Here is a 13,430-nt window from a genome sequence, read left to right on the forward strand (position 1 = left end):
CCAAACCAGAGGACCAGCTGGAGAGAAACCACTTCATATTTGCAACTTCCTTTTTCAGTGCACATGTACAACCCAGTACCTAGAAATAGACTAATTGAGTAATGTGCCCACATTATGCCTGCAAACAACAGAAGGAATCAAACACATCACAGGAATGTCATCAAGACATCAACTAGCTTTCCAGGACATTGGGCTTGTAGCACAATATATACCATCAGGAACAGGAATGGCTGTATTAGCCTGTCCACAGCCTTCGACACCTGACACTAAAATCAGATCCAATAGCAACTTGTAACAACTTTGTCTGCTGTGATCATGAGAGACATCATGCATGTCATTCCAGACAAGGCACATGGAAGGGTAGCTCCACCTCCACACATGCACAGTGGTTGGATAGTCCCCTTCATCGGTGCCATAGAATTTTTTTTCCCTACTCCACGCATACACATGCACATGCACATGCGTAAGTGCCAATAGAAATAATGTGCAACCTGTTTTGATCTGTTAGCATGCCACTATTGATTTTACAATGCAATAGTATAAACTGAGAGATGCATAGCAGATGAAAAGGAGAGGAAATTTTACCTACAAAAAGATACAAACTTACCAGTTCTTTGACCAAGAAACATATCAGATGCCAACACTAACGTTCAGTAACCACCATTATATAATCAAATATGGACAAATTTACAGGAAGAATAAACAATATATATACCATAACTAAAGAATTTGACAAATTAAATGACTTCAAATAAATCTGAGTTCTCTGAAAAACTTATGAAACTATTTGCAGGCAAGGCGTCCGCTTGTCTTCATAATCATAAGAAAGACTGGTACGGTTGAAATATACTCCAAAATTGTTTGGCCTTCCTATCCTACTTGCAGGAACCAAAGGTTTCACATCTCAGAGAAAAACCTCACATGTTCTTCCTTCTGGATACTCTACTGGAAACTGGCACCATTGACTCGAAGCTCTCATATCCATCATCAAACACTCTACTGTGACGTAACAACTGACTTGCTGAATCATACCCCATGAGTCGATGAAGTGCCGAGTCAGAAACCTTGTTGCCACTGGCAACAAGGCTTGATCCAGCTTGAGTAGAGAAGCTTCTTGTGAAGGACGCTCCATGTTCTTCATTTATACTAACAGGATACCCTGTTAGGTGCTCAGCAGAATGAGAAGCAATGTCCTCATTCTTAGCGACTATGCTATAATCAGGATTGTTTGATTGTTGTGCCATATCCTTGCTGATCTTGGCGTCCGCCTGATATAATGCAGGGAATGATAATACAAGAACCTTGGAGCACTGAGCGCACTGCACTTTGCCAATCTTTGCTTTTGATATGTAGATATCTGATGGCATTTGAACCAAATTGAAACAGCTGTTGCAGATAGTGAATGGGCAAGCACCTGACAGAGGCCGCAAAATATGCTTTCTCACCACTCTCTTCTGCTCCTTGTAAGTTGACTTCGCTGACCCATGGTCAAGAATTGTGCTTTCAGCATATGAGGACTGGTAATATGAATTGAACTCCCATGTGTTGTAATTGTTCGGTATGCATGTTTGGGCATGTCCAAAATGGCAGTGTGTGTATGTATGGGTTGGAGAGAAAGGATTTGGTGGTTGGTACCTTGGTGAACTTCCATGACCATAATAGGATTCTAGAGCACAGGAATTTGGAATGGAATCAGCATCAACACTTTGAAAATGCTGCTCAACATCGTAACTATTGGATTGTTGCTGGTACTCTAGGCCTCTTTTCTGGTACCTTTTCTCCAAGCCTTTCTGGCTAGAAAGCCTACTTAGCTGATCTCTTAGTTCATCCATCTTTTTGAGGCGGTCATGTCTTACAATATTATTGAACTTGTTTGACGTTCTGTGCATCAAATCCCCTTGACTGGAAGACCCACTTGAAAGAGAACTTGAGGTACCATCCATTTGCGACTCAAAGTTTTGGATTGACTTGAAGTCTCCAGAATCAAGTGACAGTCCCTGATGAAGTTGAGTAGCTCTATATCTGTAGGGCATTTGTTCCTTGTTCTTATTAGAACTAGGTAACTTGCATTGAGTCCTCTTATTTGACAAGCTTGAAAAACTAGCAACAGCTGCACTGTCTTCTTGAACACAGTTGGTCGTGTTATCATCTTCCATATCACCCTCTTCCTTTTCTTTAGTACCATCAGCTATTAGCTCATTTTGTTGAAAACTTTGTTCAGATTTGATATGTCCAGCTCCAGCATTGAACGATGAGATGACTCCTTCACATAGATTTGCATTTTCAGTTTCCATGGACTGTTGATCCTTACCATGCTCATTCCGATGAACTCTCTCTGAAATGTCCTCATCTGCAACTGCAACATGCTCATTCCAATGAATACAGTTAGCCATATTTTCATCTTCCATATGGCTCTCTTCATTTTCTCCAGTGCCATCAACTGTTAGATCTTCACTCCCACAAACTCTTCCTGCATTGTCCTCGTCCACGGACACAAGATTCTCATTCCCATGAGCATAGTTGGTCATGTTGTCATCTTCAATGCAGCCCTCTTCCTTTTCTTGGGTGCCATCTGCTGTTAGGTCATCTTGTTGTAAACTTTGCTTAAATTTCATATTGCCATCATTGAATGAAGAGATGCTCCTTTCACATGGATGTGCATTTTCCGCATCCATAGATTCCTCACCATTCTCATTCTCAAAAAAATTATCTTTGGTGTCCTTGTTTGCAACCACAATATGCTCATTTCCATGAATACACTTGGCAGTGCCTTCATCTTCAAAATGGTACTCTTCCTTTCCTTCATTGCCATTATCTATTTGCCTGTTTTCTTGATGAAAACTCTGTCCAGATTTGAGATTTCCATGGTCAAACGAGGAAATGATTTCTTCGCATGGATGTGAGCTTCCAGTACCCAGGGTCTGTGGATTCTTATCATGCTCATTCCCATGAACTCTGTCTGCAACCGCAGTGTACTGGTCCATTGGCTCTTCTGCTTCACTGAAAGACATCTCCAGTTCTTCAATCAATCGACCATGGGGATCACTTCGAGAGGCATCATTCATTTTGCCCCCTAGCATAAATCTGCGGCTACCCATTTGTTGACGTAGAGTATCACTAAGCCCACTGTTTTCTGCGTCATCCGAAAAGTCGTCATCATCACTATTAAATGATAGAGACCTCTCCAATTCTTCAATCAGAGCTTCATGAGATTCAACATGCATACCTTCAAATGTGTGCAGCCTCTCCTCCCTTTGAACAACCTCAGTTTTCTCATACAGTGTGCTCATTTCACTAGTGCCAAAATTATCCACTTTGCCTCCATTTGCATCTTTACTTGTGTCAAGATTCTCCACTTTTTCAATCAAATTGGAACTAGAATTAGCTCCTGTGTCTTTGTCATGTTTCTCTCCATGGTTTTCGATATTCCCATCAATTAAGGAACATTTTTCCTCATTCTGATGCTTAGCAAGGGTTACAATCTCTGCCACAGGAATTGCTCTTTCTTGAATTGCGCTCTCACAGGAATTGGTATTGCTGGAGGAAATGGTTCCATCAGCCGAGGCTTCATGAGGCTGATCAACAGAGGAGACAATTTTCTGTTCACCCAAGCAAAACAATTTGCTTTCCTGAGGGGATCCTTTCAGGCTACCTGGAGAATTGTCGTGTTCCTCAGATTCTGAAACAGCTTGTGCTGCAGGCGCAGCTCGATTCTTTGCTGCATCATACAATTGATAATGAATTAATAATCAAATTGCTATTGAAAACATAGAATTTTTTAGAATAAGGTAATGGAAGATAGATGAAATGGCTTGTACCTCTGAGAACAGTACTGCAGCCACCACATTTGTAAACAGGAATGGAGGGGTATTCAACAAGAAGCTGGAGGCATCTCGGGCATCTGACAAAGCGAAGCTTCTGAGCTTCCATGTCCAAGATCTTCCCCGCAACTTAGAGAAGGAGAGGCACGGCAGTTAAATGGCGGCAAGCATAAAGGTTACACCCTGTTAAATGTTGATAAACAACAGCACATCAGTTTTCTCCCACTCTCTGGCAACGATGGCAAATTTCTTGAGGCTTTGGAGTTTGAATTGTTAGAAACACCCCCTAGTGCCTCGTAGTATTCATTAGGCGACATGATTAAGTACAGGAGGAAAGAATAGGTTATAGTATTGTGAAGCAGTAAATGCAACAGAAAGTGAAGGGCACCACAATATCATCCTGGACAAGAAAGGGAACGAGAGACAGTTGTTCTGAGGTCTCAATTTATCCATAAAAGTAGAGTTAAGTTGAAGGATCCAATCGAGCGCGCAGCTACCTAATCCACTAATCATTCCAAGAAAGCATGGAGATTGCTTGCTTGCAGATCTAGGACCAATTTGTTTCGGAGGAAAATCTGAAGACAGGGGGGGGGGGGGTAAAAACCAACCTTTTTTCTTGGCAGACTTGATCCTGGAGACAATACTTGGTTCCGTTTGTTCCTCGTTTACCTCCTTCCGAAGAGCTGAGGAAGAAGTGGAACCGATTGCGAATCTGGCGCTACGTCCGGCGGCTGCTACTTAGTTGTATAACAGTGACGGGGAAGGAAGCAACAGGGGAGAGAAGATTGCTGACCAGCTCAGAATTCGGTGTGCCGCTTCCTGTGTCTGCCTGCCTGCGTGGTAGGAGTGGAAGACGAGGAGAGAAACAAGCAGCTAAGCCTAAGGGCCACAAGAGAAGAGGAGGAGGAGGAGGAGGAGGAGACCAGGGAGGGTTGAGGGGCGGCGACGCCTGAGCCCTGACTGACCAGGCAGGGAGAGAGGGAGGGAGCGGATAAGTTTTCCTTGGGACTGACGCTGACTCTCCCTCGGTCAAAAACTCAGGGGAAAAAATTGATTGCGTATGGAATTTCCGGTGACGCGGAAGAGTCTTGATGACAGAGGTTGTTCTCGAGCGGGAGATAATCGCTCAAGCGAAGCTAATCGTCTCTTATGCTGTATTTTTTATAGGACAGTGTTAATAAACTATGGATTCATGAGAGCAACCGGCTCGGTAGATACTCGTACTATCATCGAGAAGTGTATTTAGTTACTTATATATAATTTCATAGTTTTAGTTAAATAACTCAACCAAATATTTTTTTCAATAAATATGAATTCGCTATTCATTAGTCTGCATATATTATTCATGTGAATAAAACTTATCCTAACAACAAATCACACCCTATAAATTATAAGAGTCATCTATAAAGCATGAAAGTTGTTATAGACAACTTTTCTACCGACGAACTCAAATAATGCAGAGGATCCATGTCAGGTAAGAAAAGTACGAGGAGTATTTGTATTTCTATGACAGTATTGTACGTACTCAGTTTGGACCAGTACAGTATTCCTAAGCTATGAATAGGACGGTCATAAACTTTTATTAATCCCAGTACAAGTAATGGTACTTACTAAGGTGGAGTACAAATGCGCCAGTACTACGTAATAAGCACGTCTGTGTTGTTGAGTGGTTGTTGCCGACACACCAGTAATTAGCCTGGTTCTGGTTGCAAAATAATTTTGTTCCATTAAAAATTTGGTCGGCGTACCGTCCACGTGCGTCTTGTCGTATCAGAAGCCTCACAAGATGTAATTACTCCGGACGGAATGTGCCCCGACATTTTAATCATCCACTTCTTCAGGTTAAAGTACAAGTGAATGGCATGCAACCATGTTCATATATTCATAAAAACCGTCTGAAATTCGCGGTTTTCAACCAATTCGATCCGCACCGTAATACGACCACATTTTGATCAGATTTAAATTTAAAGTTAAAAAATAAAAAATTTAATAAAATTCTTCTATTTTTTAATCAAATTCGTACCGAATATTCACAAATTTCAGAAAATTCGCCGGCCAGCACAGGTGGCCGAGCGAATTCATGAACCCTGTCTGCAACTGCTATTAGTACTGCAAGCTTCAAGGAGATCACGAGATATTGGATCGAATAAAACAGGTTTTCATAAATACAGAGCGTGACCACATGCTGGACCCTCAAACAGCAAGATTCCATGATCAATCAGTTGCCACCAAGTGAGATTTTGGTCATAGATACAGCTCACAGCCCCTTCTTCTCTGCACCAGAACAGCTCTTTATTTTATTTTTTGTGGAAACAGTTTCGTGGAAACATTTCCCTTTATTTTATTTTTTAAAACAAGTAACACAAGTTTTATAGTTTCCATTTTAGATATGTTGCGTGTCATTAGGAAAAAGAAAAATATAGATGTCACTTCGGAAGCACTTTTGACTGCACACAGGATTGGAATCTACATAGTTTTGGCCGGTCCTTGTTAATCTAACAGAGAAAAAAAAATTAGCCTATTTAAAATTAATATTTTAATAACAGCACGTGGGGATCTAAAATTTTAGGAAGTAGCCCCTTTTGTCACGTCAAAAGCTTTGGCGTGACTCCCGACTTAGTCACGCCAAGCTCCCTGACGTGACTGAGCTACCACGCTGGCGGTTGCCCGGCGCCGTGCCACACGGCATGCCAACGTGGCAAACCTGTGTCACGCCAAGGGGGTTGGCACGACTCTGATCACGCCACCCGCTTTGGCGTGACACAGCTGCATATAGGGGGGCGAGGCGTTCTGACTCTTCTCTCCCCACCGGCCCTTCTTCGTCCTCACTCGAGCGCGACCAGCACAGATGCCAAATACGCTGCCGATGCCCCCTCCCTCCAATCTCCACCGATTTCGGACCCGATTCGAAGGGGATTTCAGGGGGAAGTGTCATAGGAAGGTAGCTCCTCTACTCCCTCCAAGTATTTTTGTTATTTTTTGTTTACATTGTTAGTTCTAGGGTAGTTAGGGTTTAGACTATGGTTTTATTGATCTATAAAATTTGTACATTTCGGTCTAGATCAGAGTTTATATATCGTGTTATGTATGTATAGTAACGCATATGTATCGTGTGAAATTTGTTGCATGTAATTGTTTGAGCGCGGGAAATTGAAATACATATAGTTACACTTAATGTATATGAGCAATGCATGTTCTTGTATGTGTACAAGTATTTTTAATTGTTGTGATGAAATTAAATCATATTGAAATGCATAATATATTTGAACCATTTTACGCTTTACGCTTGTAGGTAGTGGTACGAAATTGACCGTTTAAGGTGTAGTGCATAGGATTTGATAGTGTTGATTGTAAAAATATTTGGTGTATGTTAAATTCGTAATGGATTTGTATTCGTACAGTTGTACTACATAGTTTTGGCCGGTCCTTGTTAATCTAACATAGGCCTTTTAAGAGTTATTGTTTTCGTAAAGTACAAAAGTAGTAAGGAAGCAAAACTTCTGACATCACTAAGTGCTTGTTTTTCATAAACAACATAAGTGGTAAGGAAGCACACACTTCTCCGTTTTATTTTATAACAACAATTACATGAGAGAACTACTACGCATCTGCTACCTGTAATGTTCTCAGATGACGGACAATGGAATTTCCGCACCAAATAATTTCATGCTAGACATCCAACTCATGGTAATATAAAGGATCAAACAGCAGTTTATGTGCAAACAAGAAAATACTTCATTTGTATAGGAATATTGTTGAAAGGAAGTTAGGTAGGTGCATGATGGAAGGACGGACTCTCATTTCACAATTTAATATTTACCCTTTAGTTTACATGACAGCACAATGTTTTCGAGAACCACAGACCAGCATGCATTATTGTGTGTCATACTCACACGTACAATCACTAGGTTCTTACTATTTACACATTGCACATTCAACTTCTCAGGGATGTTTTGGCTTGAAAAACTTGTAACATGGACTGTGCCATATAGTACTCATATAAGAAGTAGGGAGGCAGCACTTCTCAGCAGTCCAGACTCCTCAAGTGATTTGCAAGTAAGGTTAATGTGGATGGTGATTTTGAAAAAATAACTGCATAACCATCATCCATGTGCTCTGCGCTTTAACAAGGCAGCCTCCTCCAATCACTCCACTCCTCCAAGATCTCAAGAAAATGCTGTAGACTTTTCTCCATGAAAGTTTCACGGAACTCATTACAAAACTTCCCGTCCTTAAGTGATACCCCAAACTCCCCAATCAGAATTGGAATCCGAAGCAAGTTGGCTGCATCATCAATATGTTGTTGCATCCAGGTTTTCACGAATTGGAGGTGATTTTCCTCTTCAAAAGATAGTACGGTCATGGTAATAAACTCAATTTCTTGAAGTGGCTAGATTCAGCGTTTATAGTTGCTCAGTGTTGGGGATGATCTCCCGCCCCTCACTTCGAAAGGAACTGCGAAGTTTACTGGAAATGCTGCGTGATAGCCTGTGGTTTTGTTACAGGGAGTTCATCTGCTAGCGGCGAAGGTCGTAGAGCTACGTCAGTCGAAGGGTGTAGGCACCCTCGCGTCTTCGACCTCCCATACCGGCGAAGTCGAAGGAGACCTTCGACTGAAGAGCGAAGCCCAGACCCGCAGTCTGCAGCGTTTGCAGCGGGCGATGACGCAAGCTGACCTTCGCTGAGGGACGAAGGCTATCCAACGAGCATCTGAGCGGAGGAGGCTTCGATGCCCTTCGGAGACATGAGTCACCTCGATACAGTCGGCCCGATTTCGGTCGCCCAGGGTACTGCTGTAATTATGTGATTATGCTCATTTGTACCATAATGCCACCAGATATTCCGGGAATGTAGCAGGTGAGGGGGTAGGATTTGTAAACAGCACCTGTGCTTGCCGGGTATGGGCTATAAATAGAGCCACAGTGCACCGAAAGAGGTATAAAAAAAACTGTTCCGTCTCCAACACGTGTCGCTCTGAGAGCCCTTCGATATCTCATATCCGAAGGCTCACCTTGTCTGGGAACTTCGGTCCCAACAGTTGGCACCGACCGTGCGGATCGAACCCACGAAGACATACCACCCAAGAAGAAATCGAAGCCAGTCGGAACAGTGGAGGCATTGCCGGAACCTCCAGCTGCGGCTGGGCCTTCGGCCGATAGACCCCCTTCATCCATACCAGGATCAAGTAATACTTCGGCCGGGGGAACTTCGGCCGGACAAGAACAACATTGCGAAGTTGAAATAGCACCACAAGGACCCAGTGATGCCCGCCAGGGCGAAGCAGTCCGGGTTAACGCGGAGCAAATGCAGGTAATGGAACCAATATATTGCATGCACTTTGAGCCTCCAGAAAAAGAAGGCGAAAGGGTGCAAAATGAAGAATGGGAAGAACTCGACGACTTCGCAGAGTTTGAGCACGAGGAAGAAACAAATGAAGAAAGAACAGCAAGGCTGAAAGCCGAAGAGTTGGAAAGGCAGCTAGCGCAGAAGAAGCGCATGTTGGATGGCCTAGCAGCAAGTCGGAAAGCCGCAGAGTACCGCAGGCGAGCGGATGAAGCTAGGAAAACATTGGAGAAAATCCAGGAAGAAATCGATATGCTCCACCAAGCGGAGGGCATGTCTCGCCAGCTAACGCCGCCGGGAGACTTGATACGAGCTTCGCAGGAGCTTCGACGAAGGTCGTCCACGGGAGACCCGGAGTCCCCTCTGGCCATGGATCTGCAAAATCAGCCATGGCCGCCAGGATTCAAGATGCCCAGAGTGGTTATGTTTGACGGAGAGTCAGACCCAAGAGAATTTGTGATGAGTTTCGAAGCAGCTACGGAGTCTGCCGGAGGGGATGGTACAACCTTGGCGAAGGCCTTCGTATTGGCCATAAAAGGGATAGCAAGATCCTAGTACTCCACGTTGCCCCCGGGATCCATATATTCATGGGAGCAATTGCGTAGTGCACTATACAACAACTTCCAGGGGAATCAGGCAGACAAAATCACTGCAACCGACCTCTTCACGCTGAAACAGCAACCAACAGAAACCTTGCAGAGCTACATGCGCCGCTTCGTACACATACGTTGTCAGGCGAAGGGGCTAAGCGAAGATACAATCATCGATACCGCAATACAGGGCATCAGAGGCGGGCTATTAGCAGGAAAGCTCACGAGGAAAAGACCCGAAAGCGTCCAAGAGCTGCTCAACAAGATGGAAGAGTACTCAAGATCTGAGCTCGATCATCTCCGAAGGAAAAACAAAATGGCAGCTTCCAAGGTAAAACAACATGCACCGGCTAGAGAGGCAGGCAGCAGCAATCCTAGAGACAGGCTGCACCGTCCAAGAAAGCCCGAAGGCTCAGACTATCCAAGGTAAAAAGAAGTCAACCAGATTAATCCCAGCCCGCTCGAAGCCGCTCAAGGAGTATGCGAAGCTTACAGTGTGGCCAATAGGGGAGACCGAGTCGGTAGAGGAAGAGGCCGCGGAGGCCGAGGAGGATGGGTTCCGCGGGACTCAGCAACCTTTTACTGCGAACTGCATGGCGAAGGAGCCGGCCACTGAACCAAACAGTGCCCGCAGGTCGTGGCTATGAAAGAAAGCTTGGCGAAGCAGTCTGTTGATCACGCAAGGACAGTGCACCATGCAACAAGCTTCGAAAGAAGCGAAGGGTGGCAGAACCACAATCAGAACATGGCGTTTGCGAACCAATGGCAACAAATTCCTGCACCACAGTATGCACCTGCAACTTCAGCGCAGTTTAATCAAACTAGGCAAATGAACCTCCAGGGGGAGCTCCTCCGCCACCACCGAGGCCCGCGATCGAAGCACCACTGGAAAGTAGCAAATCGTGGGTACAACGTGGTGTTGGCCATCTCAGGGGGATCTAACCAGCAGACAGAATCTAAGAGACAACGAAAAGAATATATGTGAAGGGTCAACCACGTCGAAGTGGGACCAACGTACATTAATTCAAGATGGTCAAACATTCCTATTACATTCTCGCAAGAGGATATGAGGGTCTTAGACTATCCACACACAGATGCCTTCGTCATTACAGCAAACATCTCGGGAAATGAAGTACACAGGATCTTGATCGACGGAGGAAGCTCAGCGGACATCATCTTCGCTGATGCCTTCGACAAAATGGGGCTGCGACGAAGTGACTTAAAGCAAGCTGGATCGCCATTGCTAGGCTTCAGCGGAAACACAATCAACGCTCTGGGAAAAATAGCAATCCCAGTGTCGTTTGACGAAGAGATGAATTTCCGCACAGAAGACATTACCTTCGATGTGGTGGACATTGATTACCCATACAATGCAATATTTGGAAGGGGAGTCCTCAATACATTCGGAGCAATACCGCACCATGCATACTTGTGCATGAAGATGCCTGGCCCGGAAGGAGTCATAAAGGTATTGGGAGACCAGCGAGTGGCTAGACGAATCGAAGTGGGAATAGCTCCAAGAAGACGAAATGTCCACATGATAGCAGACCCTTCGACGGGTCGGGAAGAAAGCTGCAACCAGCCGAAAATAGGCAAGGCAGCAAGGGCAGCACCAGAAGGAGCGACCAGAATAGTACAGCTACATCAAGAAAAAGAAGATAAAAAGGTCACTATAGGAGCGGAGGCTCCGACAGAGGATCAACAGCAACTTGTAATGTTCCTCCGCGGTAACGACGATGTCTTCACTTGGTCGCCTAGAGACCTGCAAGGAGTAAGTCGGAAAATCATTCAGCACAACCTAAATGTGGACTCTAAGGTGAAGCCAAGGAAGTAGAAGCTTAGGAAAGTTTCAGGCGAAAGAGAAGAAGTAGCGAAGGCTGAAGTGGAAAAACTGCTCGATGCTGGAGTCATACGCGAAGTAATGCACTCAGAGTGGCTGGCCAACCCGGTGTTAGTAAGGAAAAGCAACGAAAAATGGAGAATGTGCATCGACTTCACAGACTTAAACAAAGCTTGTCCCAAGGATGACTTCCCATTGCATAGAATTGATCAGCTGGTAGACTCCGCGGCTGGTTGCGAGATGCTAAGCTTCCTAGATGCATATGCAGGGTACCATCAGATATGGATGGCGAAGAAAAACGAGGACAAAATGAGTTTTAGGACCTCCTTCGGCATATACTGCTTCATGAGGATGCCCTTCAGACTCCGAAACGCTGGCGCAACCTTCACCAGGTTGATGACATAGTGGTCAAAAATACCAGAAGGAGCCAACACCTCGAAGACCTACGGGAAACCTTCGAAAGTCTGCGAAAAGCAGGCTTAAAGTTAAACCCAGAAAAATACGTCTTCGGAAAACAATCCGTAAGACTACTAGGGTTTTTTGTGTCGAAGAGAGGCATCGAAGTGGATCCTCAGAAGATACAAGCAATTTTAGATATGAAACCCTCACAGAACAGAAAGCAAGCTCAACGCTTGGCAGGAAGGTTGGCGGCACTGAACAGGTTCATTGCAAAATCTGCAGAGCGAAGTTTACCATTCTTCAAAGTGTTAAAAAGCTCTGACCCTTTCAAATGGGATGCGGAGCAGCAAGCAGCCTTCGATGAGTTAAAAAGCTACCTGACGAAGCTTACAACACTGACCAGCCCGGATCCAGGCACGGATTTGTTGTTATACATAGCGGCATCCCCTTCGGCAGTCAACGTTGTACTTGTGCAGGAAAGACCCGAAGACAACAAACTGCGCCAAGTACCAATATATTATGTATCGGAAGCTCTAGCAGGCCCAAAAAAGTCGTACACAGAGTTGAAAAAAAGTAGCGTATGCATTAGTAATGGCATCCTGCAAGCTTCGCCACTACTTCACGTCTCACAGGATTACAGTACCAACTTCCTTACCCCTTCGCGACATGTTTGAAAACAAAGAAGCCATTGGAAGAATAGCGAAGTGGGCAACGGAGATCGCTCCATTCATGATCGTTTTTGTGGCAAGAACATCATTGAAATCGCAAGCACTGGCAGACTTCATGGTGGAATGGACACCCTTAATCGAAGCCTCGGATGATGAACCGCCAGAACCTGTCTGGACCGCATATTGCGACGGAGCTTGGGGAGCTACGGGAGCAGGAGTTTCGGCAATATTATTCTCACCTTCGGGGACGAAGCTAATATACGCCGCCAGATTAGAGTTCCGCTCTACAAACAATACGGCGGAGTACGAAGCAGTCCTCCTGGTACTTCGCAAGGCGAAGGCTTTGGGCGCCCGAAGAGTGCTGGTTAAGACATACTCGAAGGTCATAGCAAGTCAAATTGATAAGACATTCCAGGCAAAAGAACCAGAGCTGATTAAGTACAGAACAGCGGTGCGAATAATAGAAAAATACTTCCTCGAATTCACAGTCAAGAGTATATCAAGAAATGATAACTCCGACGCAGATGAGCTAGCGAAAGCGGCTTCGCAGAACCTGCCTATGCCTTCAGATGTTTTCTATCAGAAGCTGAGTGAACCAGCCCCTGAAGACACTTTGAACCAAACACGTCTCGTTGCAACAATCGAAAGCGAAGATTGGCGTTCTCCAATACTGGCTTATCTTCGCAGTCAGAGAAACATCGAAGATCATGTCGGGGCAAAGCGCATGGCCCAGAGGGCCAGAAACTATAAAGTTATGGGAAATAATTTG

The 13,430-nt window shown here is 44.6% G+C and overlaps 1 protein-coding gene across 3 annotated transcripts; it reads right to left on the reverse strand.

Moving 5' to 3' along the window:
- Positions 1 to 593: 593 nt before the first annotated feature.
- Positions 594 to 4,845, reverse strand: LOC133904426 (uncharacterized). Of its 3 annotated transcripts, XM_062345933.1 has the most exons (4): positions 4,430 to 4,845; positions 3,819 to 4,004; positions 3,227 to 3,718; positions 594 to 3,133 (listed from the first exon to the last, which is right to left on the reverse strand). In XM_062345933.1, the coding sequence occupies exons 2-4, from the start codon at positions 3,928 to 3,930 to the stop codon at positions 918 to 920; spliced, it is 2,820 nt and encodes a 939-aa protein (XP_062201917.1). In that variant the 5' UTR covers positions 3,931 to 4,004; positions 4,430 to 4,845; the 3' UTR covers positions 594 to 917. The 3 variants fall into 3 exon arrangements, with proteins under 3 accessions (XP_062201917.1, XP_062201916.1, XP_062201915.1); XM_062345932.1 differs by having other exon boundaries at positions 594 to 3,718; positions 3,819 to 3,950; XM_062345931.1 differs by having other exon boundaries at positions 594 to 3,718; positions 4,430 to 4,844.
- Between the last annotated feature and the right edge of the window lie 8,585 nt (positions 4,846 to 13,430).

The sequence above is a fragment of the Phragmites australis genome, chromosome 22 (assembly GCF_958298935.1).
Source record: "Phragmites australis chromosome 22, lpPhrAust1.1, whole genome shotgun sequence".
NCBI lineage: Eukaryota > Viridiplantae > Streptophyta > Magnoliopsida > Poales > Poaceae > Phragmites > Phragmites australis.